The sequence below is a fragment of the Urocampus carinirostris genome, chromosome 7 (assembly GCF_059441175.1).
Source record: "Urocampus carinirostris isolate Australia breed hairy pipefish chromosome 7, RoL_Ucar_1.0, whole genome shotgun sequence".
NCBI lineage: Eukaryota > Metazoa > Chordata > Actinopteri > Syngnathiformes > Syngnathidae > Urocampus > Urocampus carinirostris.
In genome coordinates this window covers 20003902-20031841 of record NC_142355.1, presented here as the reverse complement: position 1 = coordinate 20031841, position 27940 = coordinate 20003902, and the positions used below count along the sequence as shown (strand labels likewise).

The following is a 27940-nucleotide window of genomic DNA, read 5'->3' as shown; positions in this document are numbered from 1 at the left end:
TGTGTCACCAATATTATAAATCCCCCATCAGTAAGGTAGTAACCGACACATGTGTACCTTGTAAGGACCGCATGATCTCAAGAGCCTGCCATCACAGTGCCGCACTTTGAGCTGTAAAATAACCTGGACCGCCGCAGCCGGAATGGAGGGGAGGAGTTTGAAGTGTTTGTTGGGTGAAATTGGTGCCAGCATTAAACTGTCAGGCTGTAGAATGTTGATTTGATGGACCTGCTTTATGGAGCATCATTCACTTTCTAAAAAGACGTCACTCTTCCACCTCCCGGCCAATTACAACAAAAGGACAATATATTCTCAAAAGTGGACTTCGGTTGAATTTGGAGGAGGATAAATCATTGTTTGTAAAGGTCATAACTTCATATCATTAGATTAATGCAATTTAATCTAATGGAAGTCACGCCACGGAAATTGGCTCTATGTGTTTTGGTTAAACAAAAGTAGGTCGCGATCATTTTAACATTTTTTTAGATTTTGGTAGGTTTTCATAAAGGCATCTGAGTGGTTACCGGTCCACGGCACAGTTCTGAGGTCATGGATTGAAATCTAGCTACCAGCTATTTTGTGTGTTGTTTGCATGTTCTCTCCGTGCTTGCGTGGGTTTCCTCCGGGACATCCGGTTCCCTCACACATTCCAAAGACCTAAATGTCAGGTTAATTGGCCAGTCCAAATTGTCCCTAGGTGTGGATAAGCGAGTGAATTATCTTTTAGATAGATAAATACTTTATTCATCCGCACAGGGAAATTCACATTTCCAGCAGCATCCCTGTGCTGAGGACAATACAATAATAAAGCAAAAATAATACAATATAAAAATACCCAATGTGACGTGTTAATACCCACTGTAGCGTGTTATATAGAGTATCTAGATAGTGCTACACAGAATACACATTGCAATAAAATACAGTAATATGCAATGTAGGGGGTGTGGTTTAATGTGGACCTTTACTCCGACGGGTGGAGTTAAAGAGCCTCATGGCATGAGGAAGAAAAGATCTCCTCAGTCTGTCCGTGGTTCAAGTCGTGAAAGCAGTCTGTCGCTGAAGCCGCTCTTCTGTCTGGAGATAATGCTGTGTAGTGGATGTGATGAATTGTCCATGATTGACCGCAGCTTTTCCAGTGCCCGTCTCTCAGCTACTGTTGTCAGGCTATCCAGCTCTGTGCCCACAACAGAGCTCACTTTCCTCACCAGTTTATTGAGACAAGAGGCATCCTTCTTCTTGACGCTGCCTCCCCAACACGCTGCCGTATAGAAGAGGGCGCTTACCACAACAGTCTCATAGAAAATTTTTAGGAGCTTTTTGCAGATGTTGAAGGACGCCAGCCTTCTGAGGAAGTAAAGTCGGCTTTGACCTTTCCTACATAGAGCTTCTGTGTTGGCAGTCCAGTCCAGTTTGTTGTCCAGCTGCACACCCAGGTATTTGTAGGTCTGGACAAATTCTACAAATTCTCCTTTGATGGTTACAGGAACCGGGTGAGTTCTAGTTCTCCTAAAGTCCACCACCATCTCCCTGGTCTTGGTGGTGTTCAGGTGCAGGTGGTTTGCGTCGCTCCATTGGACAAAGTCCTGAATCAATTTCCTGTACTCCTCCTCCTGCCCACTTCTGATACATCCCATCGCAGTGTCATCAGCAAACTTTTGCATGTGGCAGGACTCAGAGTTGTACTGAAAGTCAGATGTATACAGAGTGAATAGGAACGGACAGAGCACAGTCCCCTGCGGAGATCATGTGCTGCTAACCACAGTGTCCGATGTACAGCCCCCCTGTTTCACATACTGGGGCCCGCCTGTCAGGTAGTCCGTAATCCATTCTACAAGGTGTGAGCTAACTCCCATCTCTGTCAGTTTCCTACTAAGTAGCAGAGGCTATATGGTATTGAAGGCACTGGAGAAGTCCAAAACTGTAATCCTCACAGCCCCCTAAGCCCTATCCAGGTGAGATGTGTGCCATGCGACTGGCTGGCGACCAGTTCACTGACCGAAGATAGCTGGGATGAGCTCCAGCACCCCTGCGACCCGACTGAGGATAAGTGGTTCAGATAATGGATGGCTCATAATCCAATAAATCATAACTAAAGAGTTGCTGTACAAGTTGTGCTGAAAGGTATGCTTGTTCGCCATAAGATGGTGCTACCGCATAGGTATAGAAACACATTCTCAGTAGTGTTTAATATCACCCATTAAGACCTTAAATGAAAGATTCTAAGTGTTTATTGTCATATGCACAGTAAAGAACCATGTTTCCCTGCCCAATGAAATTCTTACTTTGGTGTTTACACAGTTGCCAGCGTAAAATAGAAACTAGGAAACTATATACATGCAAACATATAATAATACTACGAAAAAAAAGATAAAAAAAATACAACATTAACTCAAGATGAGTTAAGGCAATACGATAATCTTGTTTTTTTTAGCTGTATTTTTAACTCAAGATGTAATGTAATATCACTATGCTTGACTGTCCGTGTACATAACACAGTGTATATTAAAAATTATGGGTGAAACTGTTAAAATATTTATTTAAGAATATTTGGCTTCACGTACCAATAATCCAAAAGAGGTACAAAGAGAATAGTTCAGTTATTATGTCCTACGTCACCGTCGGGGCTGTGCCTCATAGTTTTAGCTTGGATGCTAATGTTAGCCGAAGCAAACGTCGGCGTCATGCCCCTGCATGTAGCCTCGCCTTATGTAGAAGCTTCTTACTTTTCTTGTGACCACCAGTTTCAAAAAGTCGCCCGGTTAAAGGTGCATTAGTTACTTGGTCGTTTATGCAAGGAGACGAAAACGCCTTAAATCGTTTACAACGTTATCTTTTGCTCGGAAATCCAGAATGGGAATGTGCTTACCCTGCCTCGGCGGGGCAGTCGACGATGCTGTTGACACTCCAGATCCAGTATGTAAACTATTTTATTTTATTATCTGTGCTGCATTTTGTAAGGTATTTGTCTGACATACAGTAAAATACATTGAAAATTCTGTGAAACAAGCCGATCCGATCCCAGCAAACCATATTTGGGTTCGTTTATCAGTGAAGCTAAAATATTTTGTTGTTGTTTTTGTAGGACACTAGAAGGCGACAGTTGGCCGAGGCTGCAGAGAAAAGACAAAAAGAGGTAAATTGTGTGCTTTAGAAACAAATGCATTCAGTCCATCTTACACAATTAAGAGCTCTGGTGCGGTAGTAAATAGTCCCAGTTTCGTCAGGTGGCCATGTGACGTCGCCGTTTTGCAGCTTTATTGATATTTTGAAAAGATGGTTGACATTCAGTGTTGGTTCTAGAAAGGAATCAGGCACTTAAAAGATACGTTGTGTATTATTTAACAACTCCTACCTGGAGAGGGATGGGTGATACCCGGCTGTACTTGCCCAAGACACACCACAGGAAATGGTGCCCCTACGACACAACGGTTAACGGAACCACCCATTCGAAACGTCATTCATTTAAGAAAATTTTGATAGTAACCAAAAATAAAACAATTATATAAACATGCATTTTTAAAATACCTATAAGTCAAAAAATTACCATTCATTTTACATACCATACGCCTCACCTAAAGAGAGCTGACATCTTTACATACCTGATCATTTCAAATTTTATAGACCGAGTACACATTTTTGTACAGGAAATTTAAAAAACACTTTCGGTAGACCGATCTTGCCTTGCCCATTCAGGCCTAATCCGGATCGTCTTGGTAAACATCATCGTACATTGCTAATATTGCTTAATATGTTTTTGTAGTAGTGGCGGCACGGCGGATGAGTGGTTAGTGCGTTCGTGGCACAGTTCTTAGGTCCTGGGATCAAATCCAGCTACCAGCCCTTCTGTGTGGAGTTTGCATGTTCTCCCAGTGCTTGCGTTGGTTTCCATCCCAAAAACATGCATTTCAGGTTAATTGCCTGGTTCGAATGGTCCATTGGTGTGAATGAGCGAGTGCATTGTCTGTCTCTGTGTGCCCTGCAAATGGCTGGCACAGTTCAGGTTATCCCCTGCCCACTGCCCGAGAACAGCTGAGATGGGATCCAGCAACCCCGTGACCCCTAGAAATGGTGCCCCTACAACCCTAGAGTTTAAGGGATCCAACCAACCATTCTGAAAAATCTGTACTGCTGTGAGTAAAATAGGTGCCACGTTGTGTTTGTAAGGTTTAATAAGTGAAATTTCCACCATTAATACGCAGAGCAACTGGCTGAAGTTGACAGTTATGTCATTGGCTGCCATCTTCAGGGATCAGAATTTTCCGCGGATCCGCGGATTTCCGCTGTTTTTGAACCCCAAAGGTCATTCCCGTAAATCGTCTAAATTCGATGAGAAAACATTTTGGGGGGGTGAGGTATGATACGTGACTGTTTCATCACCCCAAGTTAGCATTTAGACCATTGGTCGATAGGTTCGCTGATAACCAATCAGCGGAGCTTTTGTTCAGAGCATTGGCTTTCTCAAACATGGCGCTCCTTCCGGTCTTTTCAAACGGTGAAATGAGTGTTTGAAAAAGTAAATATGAAAATACTAAGAAAAGAAGACGAGGCTTTTGTCTCCGAGATTGATAAAGGAATCAAGAATAAATTGAAGTGGTCATGGCTGGAGAAGACTGTCACAGTAAACGTTAAAATCGGCGCAAAGATCGAGGAAGTTACAGAAACTTTGAGCCAGTTCATCGCAAAGTGTGATGTTCCAGGGAAAGCAAAGTGTCTATACTGTGTCGATCTGATCAATTATGGTACGCGAGGTTGTGTGGCACTGATCGATCATGCTAAAATGAACAAGCACAAAGCAAAAATAGCTTGCCGGCGATCAAATGATGCACTCGGATCCGCATTTAAAATCGGCAGTGAAACTAACAGTAACACCACCGGTTCAACATTATTGGCCGTTCCAAATCCTTCCACTTCAAATACTAGCAGCAGTCAACCACTGGTTCCCCTGTGTGACAGAAAATCCCAATCTGAGGTATTTATAAATCTATTTATTTATGAAATGATTTTATCTTTTGTGTTTATACAATATTTAGAACAGGATAAACAAAATTTAAAATTTGTTATAAACATGATTAAAATAGATTATTTTGTATCATCATGATCATGTTCAATATTACAAATGCTTTTAATGTCAATATATTATTATTTTTTTAATTTATATATATATATATATATATATATATATAATACATGGTTTCTGTTTTGTTGGATTTAATTCATTCTTGTGCAATTTTCACATAGCAAATAAGATAAATGCTGTTGACTTCAGGGGGGCTTCGCCCCCCTGAGCCCCCCACCGGGCTCCACCCTGGACCCTGGCTATTTCAGCTGAAAATGAAAATCTCCATTCTGATCCCTGCATCTTGCTGCTACCAGTACCCAAAAACCTAAAAAAGGATGGACAAATAAATGTGAAACAAAATGGTGCATTTGAGCACTTCTTTTCAGTTTCAGTAGAAAATACAGCATTATCTAGTGAGAAAATATTACACAGTTTCTCTTTAAAAATAAATTGATAAATTCAACAACTTAACCTTGACAAACAGATGCTTTGTCCTTTTACCAATAAAACTTTAATTGAAATTAAATAGTATATATCGTTCCATATTATTATTTATTACAACTTAGTGTACATGGAGTACAACAAACTTGGGCATAGCAATTTTGGATGAACATAAACAAGACTTAAAGAAAAACAAAAAACAAATTTGCCCTGCGATTGGCTGGCAACCAGTTCAGGGTGACCCCTGCCCACTGCCTAAAGATAGCTGGGATGGGCTCCAGCACCACTGCAACCCTACCGAGGATAAGCCATGCAGATAATGGATGGAAAAACAATTTTACGACAGGCATTCATTTTATGTACATCAAAAAATCTAAAATTTCTTGTCATTGCTGTAAAGTATTAATATTATTTTGCACACCGTCGTCACGTTGATTTCCCATGTGGCAACAACGAGGCACTCTATAACCTCCACGTCATTTTAAAGACTGTGTTCTCATCCTGGCCCTCAAGTTATCCATTAAATCCATTCACTTATTTTTTTACTTTTTGGTACTCACACTAAGGGAAGGCAACAAGGAACTCTAAAGAGGTCAAACTAGGAGACCTTTGGAATTAAGCCATCATGAATCATGAGATGAGTTATACAGATTCTTAGTATGTTAACCAAAATGTTTTGAAGAATATTATGTCACATTTTCATTGTTAAGGAGAACATTTGAGTATGAGAGCACTTGGAGAGAAAAAAATTGAAGCTAGAGAGTTTTTCAAAATATTTCAGACATCATGAGTATATCGCGAAGAACGAAAGCTTTTGTGCTGAGTTCTATCATGTGCCCTCAAGTCAACTGATTTAAGAAAGTCACAGAGACTGTTTTGAGTGAGCCAATGTTTTATTGTCCAGAGAAGCCACTTGCACACCCGTAAGATCCACACAAAAGCTACCACAAGGTAAGTGGACACATATAGGTGACCTTTGCCTCAACTACCACATCTTCCTTTATCGCCCCAAGAAAACCAGAGAATGATTATAAAAATAGGCTCACTCTTGCACTGTGCGAAATAAAAACTGCAAGCCTCACTCTTACTACCACAAATAATAAAATCCTGGATTCTTAACGCTCCCTCATATTTCATCACATTTTATACAGTTTCTCTGAATGCCTGGCAGTTTAACTGTACGTCGCTTCGCTGGTTGTGATGCACCCTTACCGCTTAATGTTTTTTGTCCTCCTTGCAAAATAGCACCCCATTTGGACCCGAGCTTGACCCCATATAATGTTTGTGGTCTATTTGAAAGCAAACCTAAAGTTTAATATTTTTGGCTGTTTTATCAGACTGCACACAGGGGCGTCAAAAACCCAGATGCGGTTGAAAGGAAAAGAAAAAAGCAAGAGGAGATTGAGAACCAGACGATGAGTACGTCATCTTCTCGCGGTGGTGGTTTAAGGGTACGCCGGTTATCTAATTGAATGGTTGTTTATATTTAAAGGGACATTGTGTGTTATTTAGCACCTCCAAGTGGTAAAAAAAACTTTAATTCATTTAAAAGAAAAAAGCAATATTTAATAATAATAATAATAATTTCCTTTGTATTGTCATTCTTTGTAACAATGTACACAGAACGAAATGTCGATACACCTGACCCGTTGTAGCGAGCCGATGATTTGAATGATAAGTCAAGCCATGTTTTTTTTTCGATGCCCTTAATCACAAGGAGTCTCAAAAGGCTGCACAGACTATTGCAAACTACAGACTATTATTGCACCATCCCCTGATCTAAAACCTACACGAGGGCAAGGAAAAACTCAAAAACGTCAAAATGAGGAAAATGAAGAAACCTTGAGAAGGGACCGCACATGTGGTAATCCCCCTTCCAGGATGACCAGGCTGCAATGGATTTTGCAATGACAAATAATACAAAGATATTGTCAACAGGAAATATAGGTCATTCATTAGCTATAGAATAGAAGTGTGTTTTAAGCCTAGATGTTAACGGTTCAACTGAGGCTGCGGCTCGAATCTCAGAGGGCAGAGCATTCCACAGCATCGGGCCCGAATGGAAATTGCTCTCGATCCTGCGGATCCCTTCTTGGCTCTTAGGATGACTAATAGACCAGTATTTTCAGAGTGAAGGCTCTGCACAGGAACATAGGTGGATGTCATGATTGTCTTGCTGGTAAGGGTACCCCAAAAATAAAAAACCTGGCGTAAAGGATCAACAAAAAAGGTGTAGTTTGGTCACTTTTAGACACTGTAGTATGTATTCTGCCCATAGCTTTCTAGCACTAGTTTTCGGCTGCACTGAAACCAGGGATCGGCAACTCTAAATGTTGAAAGGGCCATAACAGACCATAGAAAGCAAACGCAGAATACATCTGGAGCCGCAAAAAATGTAAAGTCGTTTATAAATGTATTTTTAAATTAAAACCAAAAGAGGATTCATACTTAAAGGCTAGCCATTTAATGCTTATTCTAAATGTCTTAAAGCTTTGAAAACATTAGGAATATTTGTGTCGTATTTGTCCTCTTAGACAAAACCACAAAATACAACAAAAAACATTACTCATAAAGAAAAATAAAGTTAAGTGTAACTTACTTTTGGAAGATGCGCTTCAAGAGGTCCTCCTCCGTGGCCGAAAAAAAGTGATCCAACCATTTTCTCAACCGCATCAAGCTTTCTTATTCCACTTTCATTTCAAAAGAAGCAGCTCGCCTCTTCTTTATACATTACACCAACCATATTGAATGGATGCACAAGCTATTAACCAATAAAAATTTCAAAGCTCTTAGCACGCTGGAGATAGTGTAGACAGACAGTATAGAATGTTTACACACAAACTAGGAAGAGGAAGCGGGTTTTTATTCTTTGGGGTGGATGCTGGGTGACTTCTCACAGTGCCACACGGCGGAAAGAATTACTACAGTAATGTCCTGTACTCGGAAAAAGGTGCACACAATACAAAATCTAACTTACAGCAATGTCCGGATATTTTTCGACATCCCAAAAACAATGTTCGTATCTACCGTTTTTCGTAAGTCGAATGGTCGTAAGTAGGAGAGTGTCTGTATATACAGTGTCCCTTTAAAATAGTAGTCCAAAGATGTGTTGACAAATATTTTGTGATTGCATTATTTTCTTTATCCTCTACAAAGAGTAAACAAATGCCCACTCATATAACCCTGATAAATCATTCTTTGTGTGTGCATGTTTTTTCCTCCAGTGGCAGGTGGGTTGAGACGACAAGACTGAAACGGTCCAAAAACTACAGAGAATTCCCTGCAAGATGTCTTCAACAGTTGACCTCCACTGTATTGACGGTTAATTCCACAATACTCCGAGACTCATGTGTCAAAGTGCTTCATGTTGATCCCTTCGCTTTGATTGGGGTGGAAATACCATGACTGCAGCCTTTATGCCAAACCACACGGACAAGGCGGGGCGGTCTTAAATGCAACATCGACCTCCGTATTCACTCACCATTAAAGTTGACTTTTTTTCCCTTTCAAACATAATTTCTATTCATTGTATTCAAAGCCCCAGATTTGAACTTTTGATATTTCATTCTGTGCAAATTGGAGTTAGGTGATTTGATGAGGCGCATTGTGTCACACTGTCAAACAGTCACAAACGGACTTTGGTTTGATGAAATTGAACATTTATTTTATTCTGAGTCACAATTCCACTTTGTTGCTGTGAATGTCACGAATGGGAGCCACTATAATAACCTGCTGAATTTCTCATAAACTGCGTTGCCATATGTACACTGCTTTTTAAAAAAATCACCATCTTATATGTGCTTTAATTATTAGGGACATGGAGTGAAAACAATGAAGGTGTTTGACTTTGACTGAGCTATGTGCTTTTTTTCCACTACTTTGACTGTAAACGTTTTGTCATTTGTTCACAAAGATAATCAGGCGAATTTTATTTGCTACAATAAATGCTATTTATGATATTATAAACTATTTTCTCCAATGCTGTGTATGGAATGGACATATTCCGATGCAAATATGGAATATAAAGCGATAATATGACGATTTACTCCCACTGATGAGAGCCTACATTTTTTTGGAAATCGGATTGGCTAACAAGTGTGCACTTTTTTAAATCACCGGTAAGGGGCAGCAAATCCTATAGTCAGGAGAAAGAAACGTTGATAACTAACACGATTCTGCACATCTAAACAAGAAGCTAAAAAAATACCAATATTGCGTTTTTAATGGACCGTTTCACCGAATAGCACTCAAAATATTTTTGGCAAGCTAATGACTATTTTATTCTAAAAATTGACTACTGTTCCTTTTAGTTATGTTTCTTTTTTCCACTTCTATTTTTATGTTTTACTCGCCCCTTTACCATCCCTGCATGTCTCAGGACCGGAGCAAAAATATACTATTGTATCACTGACTCGCAAATTCTTTACAAGGCAGACGAGATAATGAACTGAATGGAGAGGAAGGCATTGTGGGAGGTAATTCAGCCAAAAGCTTATAAACATTTTCATAATACCATGAGGAAAAACAATAGAATTTTATATGACGTCAACCAATAACCAGTCAAACATCTTAAAGACTTATAAGCATTTTGTCATATGAACCAAAGAGAAACGTGAATTTTTAACATTTTTGAGCTTGTGAAATAATTATTTCTTGATGGGGTATAGTGAGCAAAATGCTGTAAAGAAGATTCAAAAAACATTCCACACCGTAAAGTGAAAATTTCTTTAAACGGGGTTGCGTGTCCCAGTGGTGTACTGGATTGTCATTGGGGTTTTAGAATTACTCTGGCAACAATAGTTTATTTAATCCCCAATATAATGCAGGGGTATTATAATATATCAAACATAGAGTTGAGTAAATGCCTTTACATTGATTGACTTTACAATGTGCTCCACACTTACCCTTTCACACACACACACACACACACTAATAGGGAGTCAACCATGCAAGGCACCTACCTGCTTATCAGGGGCATCAGTGTCTTGCCCAAGGACATTTCGACATACAACACGGAGGAGCCTGGAATCGAACCTGCGACCTCTTGACCCCAAGACGAGCACTCACCTCCTGAGCTAATGTTAATGTGTGAAGTACATTGTAAAGCGCTTCGGGGGTCTTCAGTGACTTGAAAAGTGCTATATAAACGCAGCCCATTTGCCATTTTATTTAACGACAGACACAAGTTGCTTTAGGTAGGTTAGTGCATATCGAGTAGTTTTATATATGATTTAAAATTTAGACCATTAAGGCTAATTTTGTGTTTCAACATACAGTAGGACTTTGGTTATCGCGGTTAATGGGGACCAAAACCACCCGCAAAAAGTGAAAATCCGCGAAGTAGCGACGCCCCTTAAAAAAAAAAAAATATATATATATATATATATATATATATATATATTTTTTTTTTTTTTTTTTAACTAATACAGGCCCCAAAGCTCTGAAGAAGCGAACATCGAAGCGCGAAGTAGTAAGTTCACACTGTATTTAATTATGGTTTCCAGATTCAATGAAAGTTGCCACTTGTGTGTTGCATAATCTTAAGGGGCGGTGTGTAATGTTTAACATACCCTAGTGGTAAAGCCCCCCACTCCCCTCATTTATTGTTAAATGCAGCATTGATTCAAGCAAAAATACACTAACTATCATTTAAACATGCATTTTAAAAAATGATGTACTCTTACGTTGAGAAATTCACATTTATTTGACATAACATGTGCCTAACCTGAAGGTAGCCGTCATAATTGTCTGCCATGTTGCTGGTAAGAGGACCCAAAAACCTCAAAAAGAGTGTAAAATCGTGCGTTTTGCTCAGTTTGAGTCTCTGTAGTTTGTATTCTTCGTAGTGCTTTTTAGCTTTTTTTTTCAGCTTTACTGCATCATACAGTGACATCTAGTGGTCATATGATACACAAAGTGTCCAAAACAGTACCATATATAAAATAAGTAGCAACCATGGATAACGGAAGTGTCGCAGTTACATTTTTAATGCACTTATGCGTTTAAAACACAAACCTTGAAATTCCGCCATTATGAATTACTCACCAATTCAAATCTTCCAATTAAGTTGTATTTTTGGAGTAAAGTTAGTCATATCAGTCTTTAAACTCAGGCACATAACTAGAAAAAAATGTACAAAAGAGAAACCTAATTTTGTTTGTAATTATATGAAAGGAAATATACACCATGTGTCACTTTGCCTCTTTGAGTTGGTGCTGGTTTTGTCTAAGTCTTGATAATGGTGCGGTTTCCTGCTTTCACTTTTTGCCGCTGTGATTGGCTGCCACCACCAAATAGCTGTCAGGAGTCAAGTCTTTGATGTTGAGGTCTTTGATGGAGAGGTCTTTGATGCTGAGGCCTTTCCCGGCTACGACGGGGGACGCCTTGGCCTCCACGCGGGAAATTTGAAGCATGCGGCATGGGTCATGCTTGAGCAGGTAGCTCTCAAACGTTTCCCAGCCTCCTCCCACGCGCACCATCACGTGCTTGTTGTGCAGCATCTGAGTCACACGGAAGCCATATTAGATTTTTCATATGTCCCCGATCTCTTCGATGTCGATTTATGAAATGCAGCAAAAGGCCTTAAAAGTGTACGGATAGCGTGTAGGAGGAAGTATTCAAGGAGGTCAAAATACATCTGTTTTGTGAAGAAATACGACAAAAAAGGTACGACTCTACTCATGTATTTCATACCTCCTAATTGCACCTATAAATGTGCAGTTAGGGGAGGCACAGCCCCACCTGCCTTCATGTGAATATAAAAGTTACAATAAATGCTCATATTTATTCAGTCTTAAAGTTCTTTCTCATTTCAGTTCACAATTTGGGATTTACTTTTTCAAAATCACTGAATTTTCACATCACGAATATTAATGCAATTAGTATGTAACGTATTATTGTGCTGAGTGTCTGCAGATGCGGAGTGAGGCACGCAATTCTCTTGCCTCATAGTGAGACCAACGATTCTGATTTGACGTGCAAATAATAGAATTAGTGATAGCATTAGTAAGCTAGGGCGGCACGGCGGCGCAGTGATTAGCGCATGTGCGGCACAGTTCTGAGGTCATGAGATCGAACCTCCTGTGTGGAGTTTGCACATTCTCCCCGTGCTTGCGTTGGTTTCCTCCCACATTCCAAAAACATGCATGTTAGGTTAATTGGCTGGTCTAAATTGTCCCTAGGTGTAAATGAGCGAGTGAGTTTTTTGTCTCTGTGTGCCCTGCGCCTGGCTGGCAACCAGTTCAGGGTGTCCCCTCCCCACTGCCTGAAAACAGCTGAGATGGGCTCCTGCACCCCCACGACCCTACTGAGGATAAGCGGTGCAGATAATGGATGGATTAATAAGATAAAAGAATGTCAAACCATCCAGTATTTATTTCGTAAACTTGACTTTTTATTTTCATATTCGAGGATTATCTATCTTTTCACGATTTTATTTAAAAGGAGCAACACGTAGACTTGATTTAAATGTAAGGGGGGTCAATAAATTATTTTTCTATTCTACATTTTATATATTGCTTTCTTGCTTTGCCAATCAAATGATGAAGACGATGTAGATATAATTCAAAATACTTATAGATAAATTGAACAAAGTAAATACACCAGTCAGGCTCTGAAAATTAATTTTCAGTTGAATTTCCTGCCAAATTTCTCTAGATTTGACATATGCACAATAGAGAAATGTAGCAAGGTAAATACAAATAAGTATCTTTAATAGTAGATAACAATAAAAAATAATACACGTTTCAGTTATTAAAGTGACCAAACTGTCATGTATTTATTTCAAAATTGTATTTTAAGAATTGTTTCGGTAAAATACTTTTGTATTTTACAAATCATATACATACAATTGTATTTTTGTTTTATTTTGAGATTTTCATTTGCAAAAGGGGCAGCACGGCGGCGCAGTGGTTAGCGCATGTGCGGCACAGTTCATGTCTTGGAAACCTCCTGCGTGGGTTCGAATCCAGCTCCAGACTTCCTGTGCGGAGTTTGTATGTTCTCCCCGTGCTTGCGTGGGTTTCCTCCGGGCACTCCGGTTTCCTCCCACATTCCAAAAACATGCATTTCAGGTGAATTGGCCGGTCCAAATTGTCCCTAAGTGTGACTGAGCGAGTGAGTTGTCTGTCCCCGTGTGCCCTGCGATTGGCTGGCAACCAGTTCAGGGTGTCCCCTGCCCACTGCCCGATGATTGCTGGGATGGGCTCCAGCACCCCCGCGACCCTACTGAGGATAAGCGGTGCAGCTAATGAGATGAGATGAGATTTGCAAAAGTGTGAAAAAACACTTAAAATGACAAAACGAATTGGCTACATGACAGTGTACTAATTTGTGTATTTTTCATAATTTTGCTAGAAAAAAACAAGTTAAAAAGGATTGTAAAATAAGAAAAATATTACTGGTGACTAGTTAAAATCTTTTATATGCCATACGAACATTTTTTTCCTTTACTTAGATGAGTAAAAATCAAACAACTGTTTCTATAACTTTGTCTTGTCCCTTCATTTTAGAACATTTTAGGTTAAAGAATCTGCATTTCTGGGGTATGACCTTCAAATACAGTAGATCGGGAGTTGGCAACCCAAAATCTTAAAAGAGCCATATTGGACCCCACCAAAAAATATGTTTGGAGCTGCAAAAAATTAAAAACTTTATTCAAAACTGTATATATGTACTCTATATCTCTATATTCATTGGAAAACGTTAATAATATTTTTGTCATGTTTTCCTTCCTGCAGAAATCGTATAATTTTCCATTATCAAACATTTTTGAAAACGCGCTAGGAAGCTATTTGGGGAGTCCAACGAACCTGTTGCTGATCCCCAACTTAGACCCTGCATTTACACTCCAAACCAGAAATTGCAGTCATTAGTTAAAAAGGCGACATCCTCCAATGAAACACATTTAAATCATAAATTTAATTATATCTTTTTTATCAATCCTTGAGGTTTTGATTGGATTTTATCTGACAAAATATAAAAACTAAGCGAAAAACAAAAAAACTTAAGCAGAATGTACTGGAAGAAGACAAGCAACGTTAAACGTAGAAAAGAAAAGGTTAAAATTGTGGATACAAGCTAATTTTAATTTGGTTCATCAACATTTAATACATCATCTAAATTCATCTGGAACGGATGCAACCTCATTATGTTCCTTCCACTCGTTTTTTTCTTTCAAACCGTGCCAGTCAGGGTGCATAGTACATTCTCACATTTGGCTACCATGGAAACGTTGTAGAAGAAATAACAAGGGTGAGACAAAAGCGTTCTTCAAGGCCTTCACTATTTGTATCTCACTACAGAAGCATTTGACCAACTACCTCATTAACGCATCGTTAAACCTGACCGGTCTTGTCCTATGACTAGATGCTTCACATGATGTCCTTCTCAGGATAAAGATCAAACAGGTTTATATGAACACTGTTGTTTCCCAACATAAACAATTAGCTTGCTCTTTGTGGCATCTGTCTGAGATATGAGATTTCCTGCCCCGCAGCAGCGCAACATGCAACATTTATAAGCCTCTTAAAAGAATCAATCCGGGGCCCATTGGCAGAGCGGTGCTTCCAATCAGTGACGGGAGGCCTTCGGGCTTTTTGACTGCGTATTTAATGGAGCTGCTTGTCGCTCAAGAGTTTCAATCATGCAGCTTTGGGAGTAGGGACACAACCCGAGCCAAAGAGAGATGGGAAGGCACCCTTCGGCAAAAATTGGACAGAAACTCTCACAAACGCACAGGAGCTACCGCCACTAAAGCCACCTCATTTATTGCAGGAGTGAGGAAGGACACGGAACAATAATATTCAGGTTTTTTTTTCAAAGTAGCAGCTGGGTGTACGGAAGTTTTCATTAAAGTATATTTAGTGAGTCATGCGTGACATACAGTGGTCAATTGATGCCACTATACTAGCTCCATCTCAAATAGTTATGAGTTTCTGGCCTTTTTAATATCGTTTATTCGTAATTAACACACTTTCCGCACTATAAGGCGCACCTAGAAGCCTTTATTTTTTTCAAAAGTTGACCATGTGCCTTATAATACAGTGGGACTTATATATGGATCAAAATTGAGTCGCAAGGTTTCACAACTAAGGCAAGCAGCCGCTGACTAGATTTTCCCCCATAGGACAAGTAGTCTGTGGTGTATGCTGGGATTTATATATACCGGCGTTTCATTTCCTAACCAATGCGTCAATCATCATTTTAATCTGTCACTATTGGCTAAAGTTATTCAGAAGTAAAGGAAGCGGGTCCTTTTTAGCATTTACAGGCCATGCTTATACAAAGGCTGCAATTGGTCGAAAAATATGTGAATCACAAGTTAGGTTGCTCTATGGCCTGGAGAGAATATTGTTTACTAGTCTGTATTTGTAAACAGGAATTATGAGGCCAAACAGACATCTAGCAACAAGAAACGTCCATTGATGCAGAAATGCTTTTCGGTGGATTTTTTCTTTTATTTGTCTGCAATATTGCGTGTTTTGGAGTATGTAATTATTCTACACGGTTGGATTTACTACACTCACGGATGTAAGAGGACCATGGATGCGTGTTATTATCGAATGTGATGGCTGCAAGACGACTTTGGTGAGCTACCCCGGCTTTATAGTGTCCCAGAATCTTGTTTCAGACATATGTAGATAGAGGTTTCTGTGATGAGTCTATTTTTGAGTTCAATTCGATTCAATTTAAAGTGTTGATTGTAGTATGCACAGTAAAGAACCACAATGCACAATGAAATTCCTCCTTTGCTGTCCACACAGTTGCCAGCAAAAAAGAAAATAGATACTAAGAAATGGTTGGCATTTCTTGAATCCCAAGAGTTTAACCTTCCTTATTATATGTGGAATGACGCATTTGAGTGATTGGTGACATTGTACAGACACGTATTTGCTTCTTTGCGAGCAGTCGGAAGGTTGAGGGGTTAATAGGTTTGACTGAACTATCTGACTGATTTGTTGACGTTCTCACTGTAGCGCCTTATATTCCGGTGCACCTCATATATGGAACATATAGGACAAAAAAATATTGTTGGGGGGGTGCCCCGTGTAACCCGGTGAGTCTTCTTCTTTACCAAAAACTGGCATTGCCTTTTTCTACACCAAAAACTAGTATTGTCCTCTTCACTGAAAACTGGAGTTTTCTTCTGCCGAAAAATATTGTTGTATTCTTCTATACTAAAAAAAAAAAAAATTGTGCCGTCGTTTTCACTAAAAACTCTCTCTCTCTCTCTCTCTCTCTCTCTCTCTCTCTCTCTCTCTCTCTCTCTCTCTCTCTCTCTCTCTCTCTCACACTCTCTCAGACACACACACACACACACACACACACACACCTTGAGAACAACTAATCCCATCGTCAGATTATCTCCATGACATGTTTGGCCAGAAAAAAAAAACATTTTGCCCATACGTTCACATAGATCTGTTTGAGGAGCCCTTAAAGACAAATTAATTCCAGGCTATATAAATAAAAACGACTTCACATGCAAACTGGGATGAATAAAGGAAGAGTAAGCTCTTCACCACCTGTCCTTGGTTGCCTGGCAACCAAACCATCCAGATTAAAATGTTCAGTCGCTAAAAGAAAGTGATGAAGAAAGAGCTTACATGACATGTCTTGCTCTTCTAGATGCAAAGACTGTTATTAAATAAAGTGGCAAAGCTTTTTTAAAAAGATCTTTTGCTCCAACCCGTCATGCGATCGTAGTAAAATCTGATTAGAGGAGCCGCTACACGATACGCTGACAGTACCAGACAAGTGAGTGTATGTGCAGCATCGCAGGTGTGAGTCCCAGTTGCGAGTTGCCAAGTAACCATTATCCCAGAGGGCCAGGCAACACATGAATCAAATGTCTACTAATGGGAGAACACATCTCATGTTTCTTCACTCATGGAAAGTTGAGTAACATTTCCTGGACGAGTCGATCCTGACGATCAACATTCTGGACTTGATCAAATATTTTGAAAGGAATATTTCGGTCACCACTTTGAGAATGCATGGCTATAATTTTGTCTTTATAGCCAGTGAGTCACATTATGCTCGGCCGGGGGTTTGGAAATTTGTCCGAATTGCATTTCCAGTCAATGGGAATAGCGTGCTCCTTGCACAATGGATGACTTTCATTCTAGAGTGTGCGTCACGGTATCAAGAAATACTCTGTGGCCACAACTTGATGCAAAAGAAACGGAGCATTGATAGATTTTTAAAGGTAAAGAGTGGATGGTGGACCTTAGGAAGAAATAGCTGATGGCTACCTCGGACAAGGCTAGGATAATACAAAAAAATGGATTCACAACAGTGAAAAATGAACAAGGGTTTGACCATTAGCCAAGGAAGTGTGTAAGGCAGGGGTCTCCAACATGGCGCCTGCAGGCACCAGGGTTCCCCTTAAGGACAGCTTGAATGCCCAAAAACCAGTTCTAGCTCACCAGTGCTGGATCATTGTGATTTTCTAGTGAAACATTTTTTCGTGGCTGACTGAGTCTATTTAACCTGGTAATACCATAGTATCATTGTAGTAATAACATGGTAAGTTTAAAACTGTAGATAAAACTGGGTGCCCTTTATGCTAATTAGTAAATAAAAAGTAGCTTTCAGTTTGTAATTGGTTGGAATTTCCTGGTGCAACGTCTTAGGAAATAGTGTAAGCAGTTAAAATATGAAAATCTTTCAATGAGTAATTATTCTGTGAAATCGTTACCACTGTAGGCTAAAGGGTGAAAATAAAGCACAATATAATTACCCTCCATTAACTACTGAATATTTTGTGATGTTTTTTTGGGGGGAGAGATCAAAATACAAATAAACATGATTATCATTTGCAGTTCTTACCAGAAATCGCAAATATAACTTTAAATTAAAATATTGGAAGGGACAAGTTCATCATATAAAGGTAACGTTGTGTAAAAGAAGACTGTGACATTTTGCACTGAAGGAGACATTTTTCAGTGAAGAAGACAACACTAGTTTTTCATGTAGAAGAAGACATGAGTGTCATGATTACTCATTACACTCACCTGTGCCCGCTTGTTTGGCGCCAGCTGCTGCTGGTTACCTGATTGGTTCCCCATCCTATTTAAGCTCAGTCCTTTCACTCGCCTGTTGTCAGTCCATCAGCGAACCTCTGTTTTCACAAGGCAAGCATTTTTGACTCTGACTCCCGTCGGTCCCGTTTTTGTCACCTGTTTTCCACTCGTCCGTTCCTGATTACCCGGTTTGTCTCCTGCTACGACCCGTTTTTGACCCGACCACGTTTTGATCTCCTGTCCCGGCTAACGAACCGTTTTTTGACCCCGACCACGTTCTGATCTCCCGTACCGGCTAACGACCTGTTTTTCTGTCTAACTACACTACAATCTCTCGCTCCGGAAGATCCACTTCCACATTCAGAACACGCTCCGATCCCGTTAGCAGCTTGCTTCCCGCGTCCAGCGAGCACCGGCTCGCGGGCGCTGACTTTCCTCTTTATTCCAATAAACTTGTGAGTAACGTTATGCATGTGGGTCCTCCTTCGGTTCTGGTCTTGACAATGAGGAAGTAATTTGTTTGCATTTTTGTAAACCAATCAAATTCTGATATACTGTAGTTATGATTATTCCGGATTTCTGGATAGAAATCGGTGACGTTATTGTGGTAAACTTTTAAAAGACTACATATTAGCAGTGTAGGGACTAACAGGTTACAAAGGAACATGTTCCTGGAACACACAATTACACGTCTCAGTAATGAGTACTGTAACATGTTGTTATGGTAATGCAATTTTGTAATTCAACTTTCCGTACAAACCGGTGCGTTACTCCGCTACTTATTGAATATTGAAAGCAGACCATAAACTACTACGCTCTCTGATCACTGTTCCTCCTTTGCTCACGATGAAAAATACACTTACTCCACCAGCAACATAAAATGAACAGCGAGCAAGTTTTTAGTCACATACAAAGTACGACTGAATACAGATACAGTGGCGCAATGCCAAGCACAGAGTAAGAGGATGCTAAACTTGTCCTTACCAATATTTGAATATTCTCCCTACATACGCCGTTTTTACAACCGTAAAATAAAATGCTGAAATCAGGAGGTCAGTTAATTGGCACATATTTGGTTGTGTATTTCCAGTAGCAAATGGGAGGCAGCGTAGCTTTTGTTATTCGTAAAATTATTTTTGTAATACTGCATGCCTGGAGAAAAAAAATTAAATGTCTTGGACAGTAAGTGGGCGAAGGAAATATTCAAGTGGTTTAAAGCCCAGAGAACTAGTGGATATGGAGTGTCTCGACTAGGTGTTGGATTGCAGGCTCTCAAGATTGCACAAGCCAAGAAATGTCTGGGGGTTTATGGAGTTCCTTTTTAAATCAAGCAACTAGCAACTGTAACTAATTATTGTTTTTCAGTAACGCGCGCATGACTGCATGCTGTTGTTCACTGATTCCTCAGTCAACGACTTAAATTGAAGTAAATTAAACATTTGTTTTTTTTTAGTTGTCTTTTTTAGCGTAAGTTTAATGTATAATATCAATGTTTTTGTATCATTTGAATCTAAGAGTCTAAAGTAAAACGATATTTAATAGATCACATTTGAGAGAATGGTCTATAATAATGCATATAAAATGACACTTTTTAAATATTGAAGAAGTGTAAAAAAAATCGAATTTAAAATATTTTTTAAGATAACCCAGTCCTATAAAAAATAGTGCAGTCAGATTCCTTTTAAAAAGTCTTCTGAGGACTAGGAATAAAATGACTGGATAGTGACAATACAGTATTGTTATATTTCCATTTTACAGCTGTCAAAAACCGGATATATATTAAGTTTCCTATTAAATCTGTGGTGTTTTAGCACACTTTGGTGGCTGGTTAACAAGTGCAGTTAGATTTAATGTAGGACTGTTTGGCTTGTGTTTGGTTCTGACTGATTAAGACGTTGTTATTTTTATGTCAAGCTTTTTTTCCACAATATCATAATTATTTTTACGTTATTGTTTCCTTTTTAATAGAAATGATCAGAACATATCTAAAATATTGTGATAATTGCGATATCGTGAAGATTCACAGTGATATGTATCCTATTGTGATGTTTGGATATCTATGCTATACTCACTCGTATAAAGAGGGTTTTTTCCCCAACTCTGTACCGTCCTTGCGAGTGTCTCTCCACGTGGAATTTATTGGGACATCTGCAGGGTGGGTCATCAGCAATATGTCTTACCTGTGAATCGCAAACACAGGTCGTAAAATATTTGCCCACTAAGGCCTCAGGCACAGATGCCAACTTACTGCATCGTCCAGCAGCTTCCCGGTGCTCTTCTTACTGGAGGAGACTTTGGGAGGGGTCGGCAATGGGGAGGCAGGCGGGGAAGGTGATGATAATGGAGATGGGGGGAGGGGCTGAACTGGGGATGCTGGCGATGGCGGAGGTAGAGGGGCTCTCTCTTCTTGTTCAATTTCTTTCTCCAGTTTTATGAGGCCGGGTGGTTCAACGTTGTACCTGAGGAGGCGAGGATATCACAGTCAGATCTAATTGAATGTATAGATTTAAAATAAAAAATGGTGTCAGCAGTTTAAAAAAATGTCACAAATGCAGATAAAAACTTACAGTGCCGTGAAAAAGTAATTGCCCTCTTCCTGATTTCCAATTTCTGACCTTATGTGAAAAAGTATTGCCCCCTGAGCCTACTGTAATATCGAGTTAAGCCACCTTGGGCAGCCATAACAGAAATCAAACATTTACAATAGTAATAAGTCTTTCACAACACTGTTGAGGAACTTTGGCCCACTCTTCTTTGCACAAATATTTCAAATATGCCTTATTAGAGGGTTTATCTAGCATGAACTGTCTATTTAAGGTCACATCTCAGCCTCTCAATTGGATTTAAATTTGGTCGTTGACCTGGCCACTCCAGAACCTTCATCTTGTTTTTTTTTGAGCCGTTAAGAGATGGACTTGCTCGTGTGTTTCTGATCGTTGTCCTGCTGCATGATCCAAGGGCAATTGAGTTTAAGGGCATAAACTGATGGCCGGACGTTCTCCTTCAGGATCTTCTGGTAAACACCAGAATTTATGATTCTGTCAATCACAGCAAGTGTCCTGGTCAGGAGGCAGCAAAGCAGCCCCAGACCATCACACTGCCACCACCATGCTTTACTGTTGGCATCATGTTCTTTTTGTTAAATGCTGTGCCAACCCGATGTAACAGGCTGCACACCTTCCAAAATTTCATTGTTTGACTCATCAGTCTACAGAATGTTTCTATAAAAGTCTTGAGGATAATCAAGATGTTTCTGGCAGTAGCTCAGGAAGTAGAGCGGTCGTCTTTGGACCAAAAGGTTGCAGATTCGATTCCCAGCTCCCCCGGGTAAATGTCAAAATGTACTTGGGCAAGACACTGAACCCCTAATGCCTCTAATATGCAGGTAGTCGCCCTGCATGGCAGACTCTGCTATCAATGTGTATATATACAGAGATACCTTTTCCTATAAGCCTAATTTGTTCCAGGATCGTGCTCGTAGCTCGAATTGCTCATATAACGAGCGAATGTTGGTCTGCTCCCATCCTCAAAAAAGCATCCAAGTGAACCCTAAAGGGTGTGAGTGAATGGGTTGAAAGTGAAGAGTATTGTAAAGCACTTTGGAGGTCCTCAGTGACTGGTAAAGTGCTATATACTGTAAATGCAGTGCATTTACCATTCACCATTTTACATTTCTTTGGGCTTTCTCTGAGTGATATTAAAATTGGTTAGATTATCTGAAACCAGGAAGAAGGCAAATACTTTTTCACAGTATTGTATGTAATGGAAAGTGTATAGAAAAAGTGAGGTAATACCTTGATGCTATCCTGCCCAGTTCTAACAGACAGAGGCAGACTTCTCTAGGCTGCTTGTGAAGAACTTTAGAGAAAATAAACAGTGTCAGTTTGTTGTTATCGTATATTATAGAATACAATTGTGGTGTCTAAACCATGTTCCAAGGGTCGTCTGCCATGCATTTTTCGTGGCCCTCAACACATAGTTAACAATCTCAAATTGCAAGGATTGTGAGGCTTTTCTTAAAATACCAAAAAAGGTGGAGTTCGACAAACAAAAGGAAAAAATATTAAAAATAAATGGGTGTATAAAGACAGCATTTGTTGCTATCTAAATAAAACTGCAATGACTACAAATTATGATATTTGAGAAGCAAGAATTACTGCTTATAAAAAGCAATTTTATAAACAAGATATGTCCTTCGAATGACAATTTAGATCCTGAATAGTTTGATTGGAATTCCTCAGTGTCCATTGCTGGGGATGGACTGGTAGATGGCATGGCCGAGGAAACTGCAATGAAAATTGTGAACTATTTACATACCACTAAAAGCTTTTGTAAAAACCTAGTAACAATGTATATCATATATAGTTGTTTTACTGAATGATAGTGTCACCATGTTATTTAAAAACTATCCATTTTAGCGTGGCCCTTGAATTGTTCCATTTTTCGTGGCCTCAAAGAAAATAAAAATAAATGTTTAGACACCACTGGACTACAATGAAATACCCGGACAAGCACCAAGCAGTAGAAAAACAACTAAATAAGACACATTATAAGGTACAAGAGTTGCCAAAATCGAATGCTTTTACAAGTATGCTAACATGTGCAAATCAATGTTAGCGTTACTAGATACAGATTTGCTAAAACGCCCAATAAAAATGATGATGTTGGTAATGAATATAATTGTATCAATATATTCATTTTTTTAGCAAAATGATGGACCAGTATTCAAGTGATCATTGCATTATTTCAGTCTTTCTGCTAACATGTAACATCAAGCTTTCCTTATTATCTTACACGTTTAACAAGATGAGTGTTGTTTTCAATAGAAGTGGTCATTGTACAGAACAGTACAGTACAGAACAGGAAACAATAGGAAAGCGTATGAACTTCTTGATGCAATAATTAGAACAATATATTTGCAAGCTGGGTAGTAAAAAAAAGCTAAAAAAATACTGTAAAAGCAGTCTGGAAACTTCCAACACAACATCACATTTTGTCTTGTATAAAAAAAATGTTTTAAATAAAACAAATAATTTAAAATCATTCAACTGTAAAAATTTAATATTTCTGTCCTTTTAGCCACCCCAAAACACATATATTTATATACTTATGCGCACAATTTTAAAACTATGTTACAAATTAGTGTGGTCAATAAACAGAGGTGCCCAAAACATTTGTTATCAAAAAGATCCCTGTCGTAAACAAACCAACGCAAGATGCTGTAACTGCAAAAACGGAATCAAACATGGCCTTCTGACAAAATGCCCAGCTTTTAATATTGTCAACAGCATATTGACAATACTATGAAAACTTTTATATCGCAATATCAAGACACAAGCATTGGACTATTGGTGTGCTGTGACAGTCTAACATTCTTCGAATTGTAAATGGTGTCAGAAGAAGTGATAATGAGATGACAGGAAAAATCACCTCACTCCCCCTTCTTACCTGATAAATGTGTCCACATCGTCAGCCAGGCTGTCATGTTCTTGATTTTTATTTTGCATTGTGTGCAAGAAAAGTGCTGTTATTCAAAATGTTGACTGAAGACGGAATCTTAGTTTTTAGTTTTGTTTTGCCAACAAGGTGTTCCCCTATTTATCAACTATTTACTATAGTGTTATGTTGATCTATCATTTTGGGGCTGCTCGCTGCCTCACACTATGTCAATCCATCCATCCATTATCTGCACCGCTTGTCCTCAGTAAGGTCGCGAGGGTGCTGGAGCCCATCCCAGCTATCTTCGGGCAGTGGGCAGGGGACACCCTGAACTGGTTGCCAGACAGTCGCAGGGCACACAGACAGACAACTCACTCGCTCAGTCACACCTAGGGACAATTTGGACCGGCCAATTAACCTGACATGCATGTTTTTGGAATGTGGGAGGAAAAAGGAGTGCCCGGGGGAAACCTATGCAAGCACGGGGAGAACATGCAAACTCCACACAGGAAGGTTCAATCGCATGCCCTCAGAATTGTGCCGCACATGCAATAACCACTGCGCTGCCGTGCTGGCCTTGTTGAACAAACATTTTTTTAAATGTTATTTAGGATTAGGTGAATTGAGACAAATGCATGTATAATGCCACAGAAATGTCATTGTTTTTTTCACACGCTCTGATTTTTTTTGCTAGAAAGAAACAAATGCCACCTCCTGATCTAGCGAGACAAAAATCCCTTTTATCTGTTTTATTTTTTTGTGGGAGGATTTTATACATTAGATTAAAATATATGTTATCGTAATTACAAACGAAAATAAAATTTGTATTTACTTTTGTAATTGAAATGTAACTTTAACATGTTTTTAGTGTGTGCTATTTATAATAGCCTTGTCGTGACCGCTCTTGAGACAGTTTCTTTGACCTTAGTGGGAGTCTGTGAAGCAATAACAACACTCCATGGACACTCTTAAAACAATTGTAATAATTTTATAATGAACATTTTCTGCCAAGCACTAACAATGTGAATTCTTGGCTCTCCGCATTCACAGTACAAAGATAAGCACATTCAAAAGAGTGGCTAGAAAGTAGGCCAACGCTATGCAAATGTTTTCCTTGGCAAAGAGAAGACACAGTTCGATCTCTATAGCTCTTGTTATCTGAGTATTCTCTGTTGTATAAATATGATATTGATACACGACAACTGAACAATGAATAAAGAATATTCATGTAATTGTGATTTTATTTTCTCACAAACGGTGGCTGGACCACAGCTAAGCAATTCAGGCGATCAAAATCCCTTCTGAAGGCCACATTTCACACTTGCCGCTCAGTCCTTATAACAGTGAGCAGATGACAACTGTTCATTTCCCCTTTTTCTCATTTTTCATTTGAAGGTTTGGAAGGTATTGAACAACACAAGGTTTTCCACCGCACAATTGACAAAGTGTGTGTTGTGTATTTTGTGTTATTTTTAAAATGTGCAGTGGTTAGTGCGTGTGCGGCACAGTTCTGAGGTCATGAGATCGAACCTTCCTTTGTGGAGTTTGCATGTTCTCCCCGTTCTTACGTGGGTTTACTCCGGGCACTCTGGTTTGCTCCCACATTCCAAAAACATGCGTGTCAGGTTAATTGGCCGGATCAAATTGTCCCTAGGCGTGAATGAACGAATTATCTGTCTCTGTGTTTCCTGCGACTGGCTGGCAACCAGTTCAGGGTGTCCCCCGCCCACTGCCCGAAGATAGCTGGTATGGGCTCCAGCACCCCCGTAACCCTACTGAGGATAAGCGGTGAAGATAATGGATGGATGAATGGGTTTGTTCAACAATATATAGTGATGACGGCCTCTGGACATCAGCTTCTCTGATATTGGAAAGCTTCATAATGCCAGTTAAAACAAAAGGTTTGTAATAGTACAAATACCAATACATCAAGTTGGTGCTCTCCTATCTCTACTAAGGAACAATTCTAAAAGCCCTAATGTTATTTGGAATTGCTTCCAATGGTTAACGTTACCTGAATACAGAAAAGTGCTTCATTTACAAAAGTATTTGGGCTCTACTTGGCAACAATGCACCACACCAATCACATTCCAATTTAGTCAGGAGTGGGCTAATCGATCCAAATACTGATATTATCGATACTAAGCAAGTACTTGGATCGGATGGATACTTTTGTCCGAAGATTGATAATTCGCCCCTGCACCAATTTCCCCAAAGCACCGCTTTTATGTGTAGATAGCGCAGTCTCTCTCTCTCTCACAAACAGTCCTAAATAAATGCTGGTTTGTGTGATTGACAGGCACACTTTTAGCACCTCTTCCTACCTGGCCTGCTGCTGCATCTTGCCTGCCAGGCAGAAAAGAAGGCCAATTCTATACCCTGTTAAGGGTTTTTAAATTGTTTACACTATTTACACTTTCTGACTTTATTTTCAAAATATTGGGCAATGGATGGTATAGTTGACATGTTGATATTGTTGTTGCTGCTTTTTTATTTGAGTCTCTTGGCTTTTTTTCTGTTACAAGATTGGGGGAGCAAACAGATGGACTGCCCAATATTTATATTTTTTTAATACCGCTGACGTTTAAAATGCAGTTAATTAATAAAACATGAAAGATTTCTAGTGGCCAAAACCTTTGTACAATTTTTATCGTAAATATAAGCTAACTCAAGGGGGAGGATTCAATTATTCAATGATCACGACCTTTACAAGGAAAATGTATCGGTATCGCATCAGTATCGATCAATACTACCCTGTGTTTACTTAAATCAGATCAAAACCAAAATTCCCAGTATCGTCCACCCCTAAATTGAATTAAATTTTGATGGTGTTCCATTTCAAGTCCCTCAGCTCAGAACAAGTCCAAACGTCCACTCACCTAAACCTTCAGATTCAAACAAACACGTTTCCCCCACTCCAGCATCCCGACACCAAGACAGAAAGTTGGCTGTATTGTCCCGGGCAAAGAAAGAGCCGGATGGTGCTGTCCTCCTGCATGGGATCTTCCGGTAAGGTATAACCTGAGTATTAAAAACAAAGCCGATGATTTGAAATGATAATTCATGAATAAGTGCTTGTAACAACCATTTCTTGCCAACTTTTCCTTCACCATCTGGAGATCCTTTCTTCTCCCCAAAGCTTTTTTAACATCAATATGGTAGATGGCAGAGAAGTGGGGCTATTTTACCGGGCACAAAATGATTGGAGATCAGATGACAGCCAACCCCCCCTCAAACGGTCTCCTTGGGGAGATCTATGCACAATTCTGTGGTTTTATACAGGATATGTGCGTCTGCGCTATGAGGAAAGGTGCGATGACTTCATACTGGAAACATGCAGTCTGAGAGTTTTTCATTTTTCGTTTTTTTGTATTTGCTCTTATTGGGCTGTTTTTGTCTTTACTGTCCTTTTAAATGACCATTTGCTTTCCTGAGAAAGTAACCATGGCTGTCGATTAAAATAACGTGTGAATAGCAATCTGTGTTTTTCTTACTACTCTTCTGCACTTTAAAGTGTCTTTGTTAATCGTCTTTTTAAATAATTTGCACCGTTTCAGAAAAATCATGACTGCAATTATCAGGCGATCAAACTAAGTTATCTAGCAGCACTTTGTTCTTTTTTACCCGCAGCAACTGCTGCTCATTCTCAGTCTACACAATTCTGCCTTCACATCTGCACATACTCAACCTACAGCCCTTTAGACGGCCATAAAATTCACGAGATAACGATGTGGTTGTACCGAGCGGACCCCGTGGTGGTAATATGACGAGAAAGAAATATCATCCTCCTTTTTCACGATATAGAAGCGAAACATGTGGGGATGGTGGCGAGACAGCAGACTCAAAAGATACTTCATCATTTGTCACTGCTGGAATCAATTAAGCCGACTAAACTTACCTACCGAGAAAAACCTGGTTGAAAAGATGTCCAAATGAAGTTTAAAATATGCAGAAATGCCGTTCAAAGGTTCCATCC

General features: G+C 39.5%; 3 protein-coding genes across 6 annotated transcripts in view; 1 reads left to right on the top strand and 2 right to left on the bottom strand.

Moving 5' to 3' along the window:
- The window catches only part of ano3 (anoctamin 3), a 94734-nt gene extending 92051 nt beyond the window's left edge, over positions 1–2683 (bottom strand). Inside the window, exon 1 of the mRNA XM_088340436.1 lies at positions 2617–2683. Within this exon, the coding sequence (XP_088196562.1) occupies positions 2617–2683 (67 nt within the window). The remainder of the gene's footprint in view (positions 1–2616) is intronic.
- svip (small VCP interacting protein) lies at positions 2612–9466 on the top strand. Of its 2 annotated transcripts, XM_088340054.1 has the most exons (5): positions 2612–2913; positions 3083–3133; positions 6405–6451; positions 6838–6951; positions 8725–9466. In XM_088340054.1, the coding sequence occupies exons 1-4, from the start codon at positions 2851–2853 to the stop codon at positions 6917–6919; spliced, it is 243 nt and encodes an 80-aa protein (XP_088196180.1). In that variant the 5' UTR covers positions 2612–2850; the 3' UTR covers positions 6920–6951; positions 8725–9466. The 2 variants fall into 2 exon arrangements, with proteins under 2 accessions (XP_088196180.1, XP_088196179.1); XM_088340053.1 differs by lacking the exon at positions 6405–6451 and having other exon boundaries at positions 2630–2913.
- Positions 9467–11246: 1780 nt separating this feature from the next.
- Positions 11247–27940, bottom strand: part of gas2a (growth arrest-specific 2a) — a 32711-nt gene continuing 16017 nt past the window's right edge. For all 3 annotated transcript variants that reach the window (XM_088339300.1, XM_088339302.1, XM_088339301.1), the window contains 5 exons: positions 26844–26985; positions 22320–22383; positions 20774–20984; positions 20598–20705; positions 11247–12000 (listed from right to left, as the gene is read on the bottom strand). In XM_088339300.1, coding sequence (XP_088195426.1) covers positions 11758–12000; positions 20598–20705; positions 20774–20984; positions 22320–22383; positions 26844–26985 — 768 coding nt within the window. In that variant the 3' untranslated portion in view covers positions 11247–11757. The remainder of the gene's footprint in view (positions 12001–20597; positions 20706–20773; positions 20985–22319; positions 22384–26843; positions 26986–27940) is intronic.

Excerpts from the sequence above, each read along its gene's own strand:
- svip (XM_088340054.1), top strand. The coding sequence starts at position 2,851 with ATGGGAATGTGCTTACCCTGCCTCGGCGGGGCAGTCGACGATGCTGTT. Across the intron at positions 3,134-6,404 it reads CAGAGAAAAGACAAAAAGAG|AGAAGCCACTTGCACACCCG; the intron begins GTAAATTGTGTG and ends TTTATTGTCCAG. Across the intron at positions 6,452-6,837 it reads CACACAAAAGCTACCACAAG|ACTGCACACAGGGGCGTCAA; the intron begins GTAAGTGGACAC and ends CTGTTTTATCAG.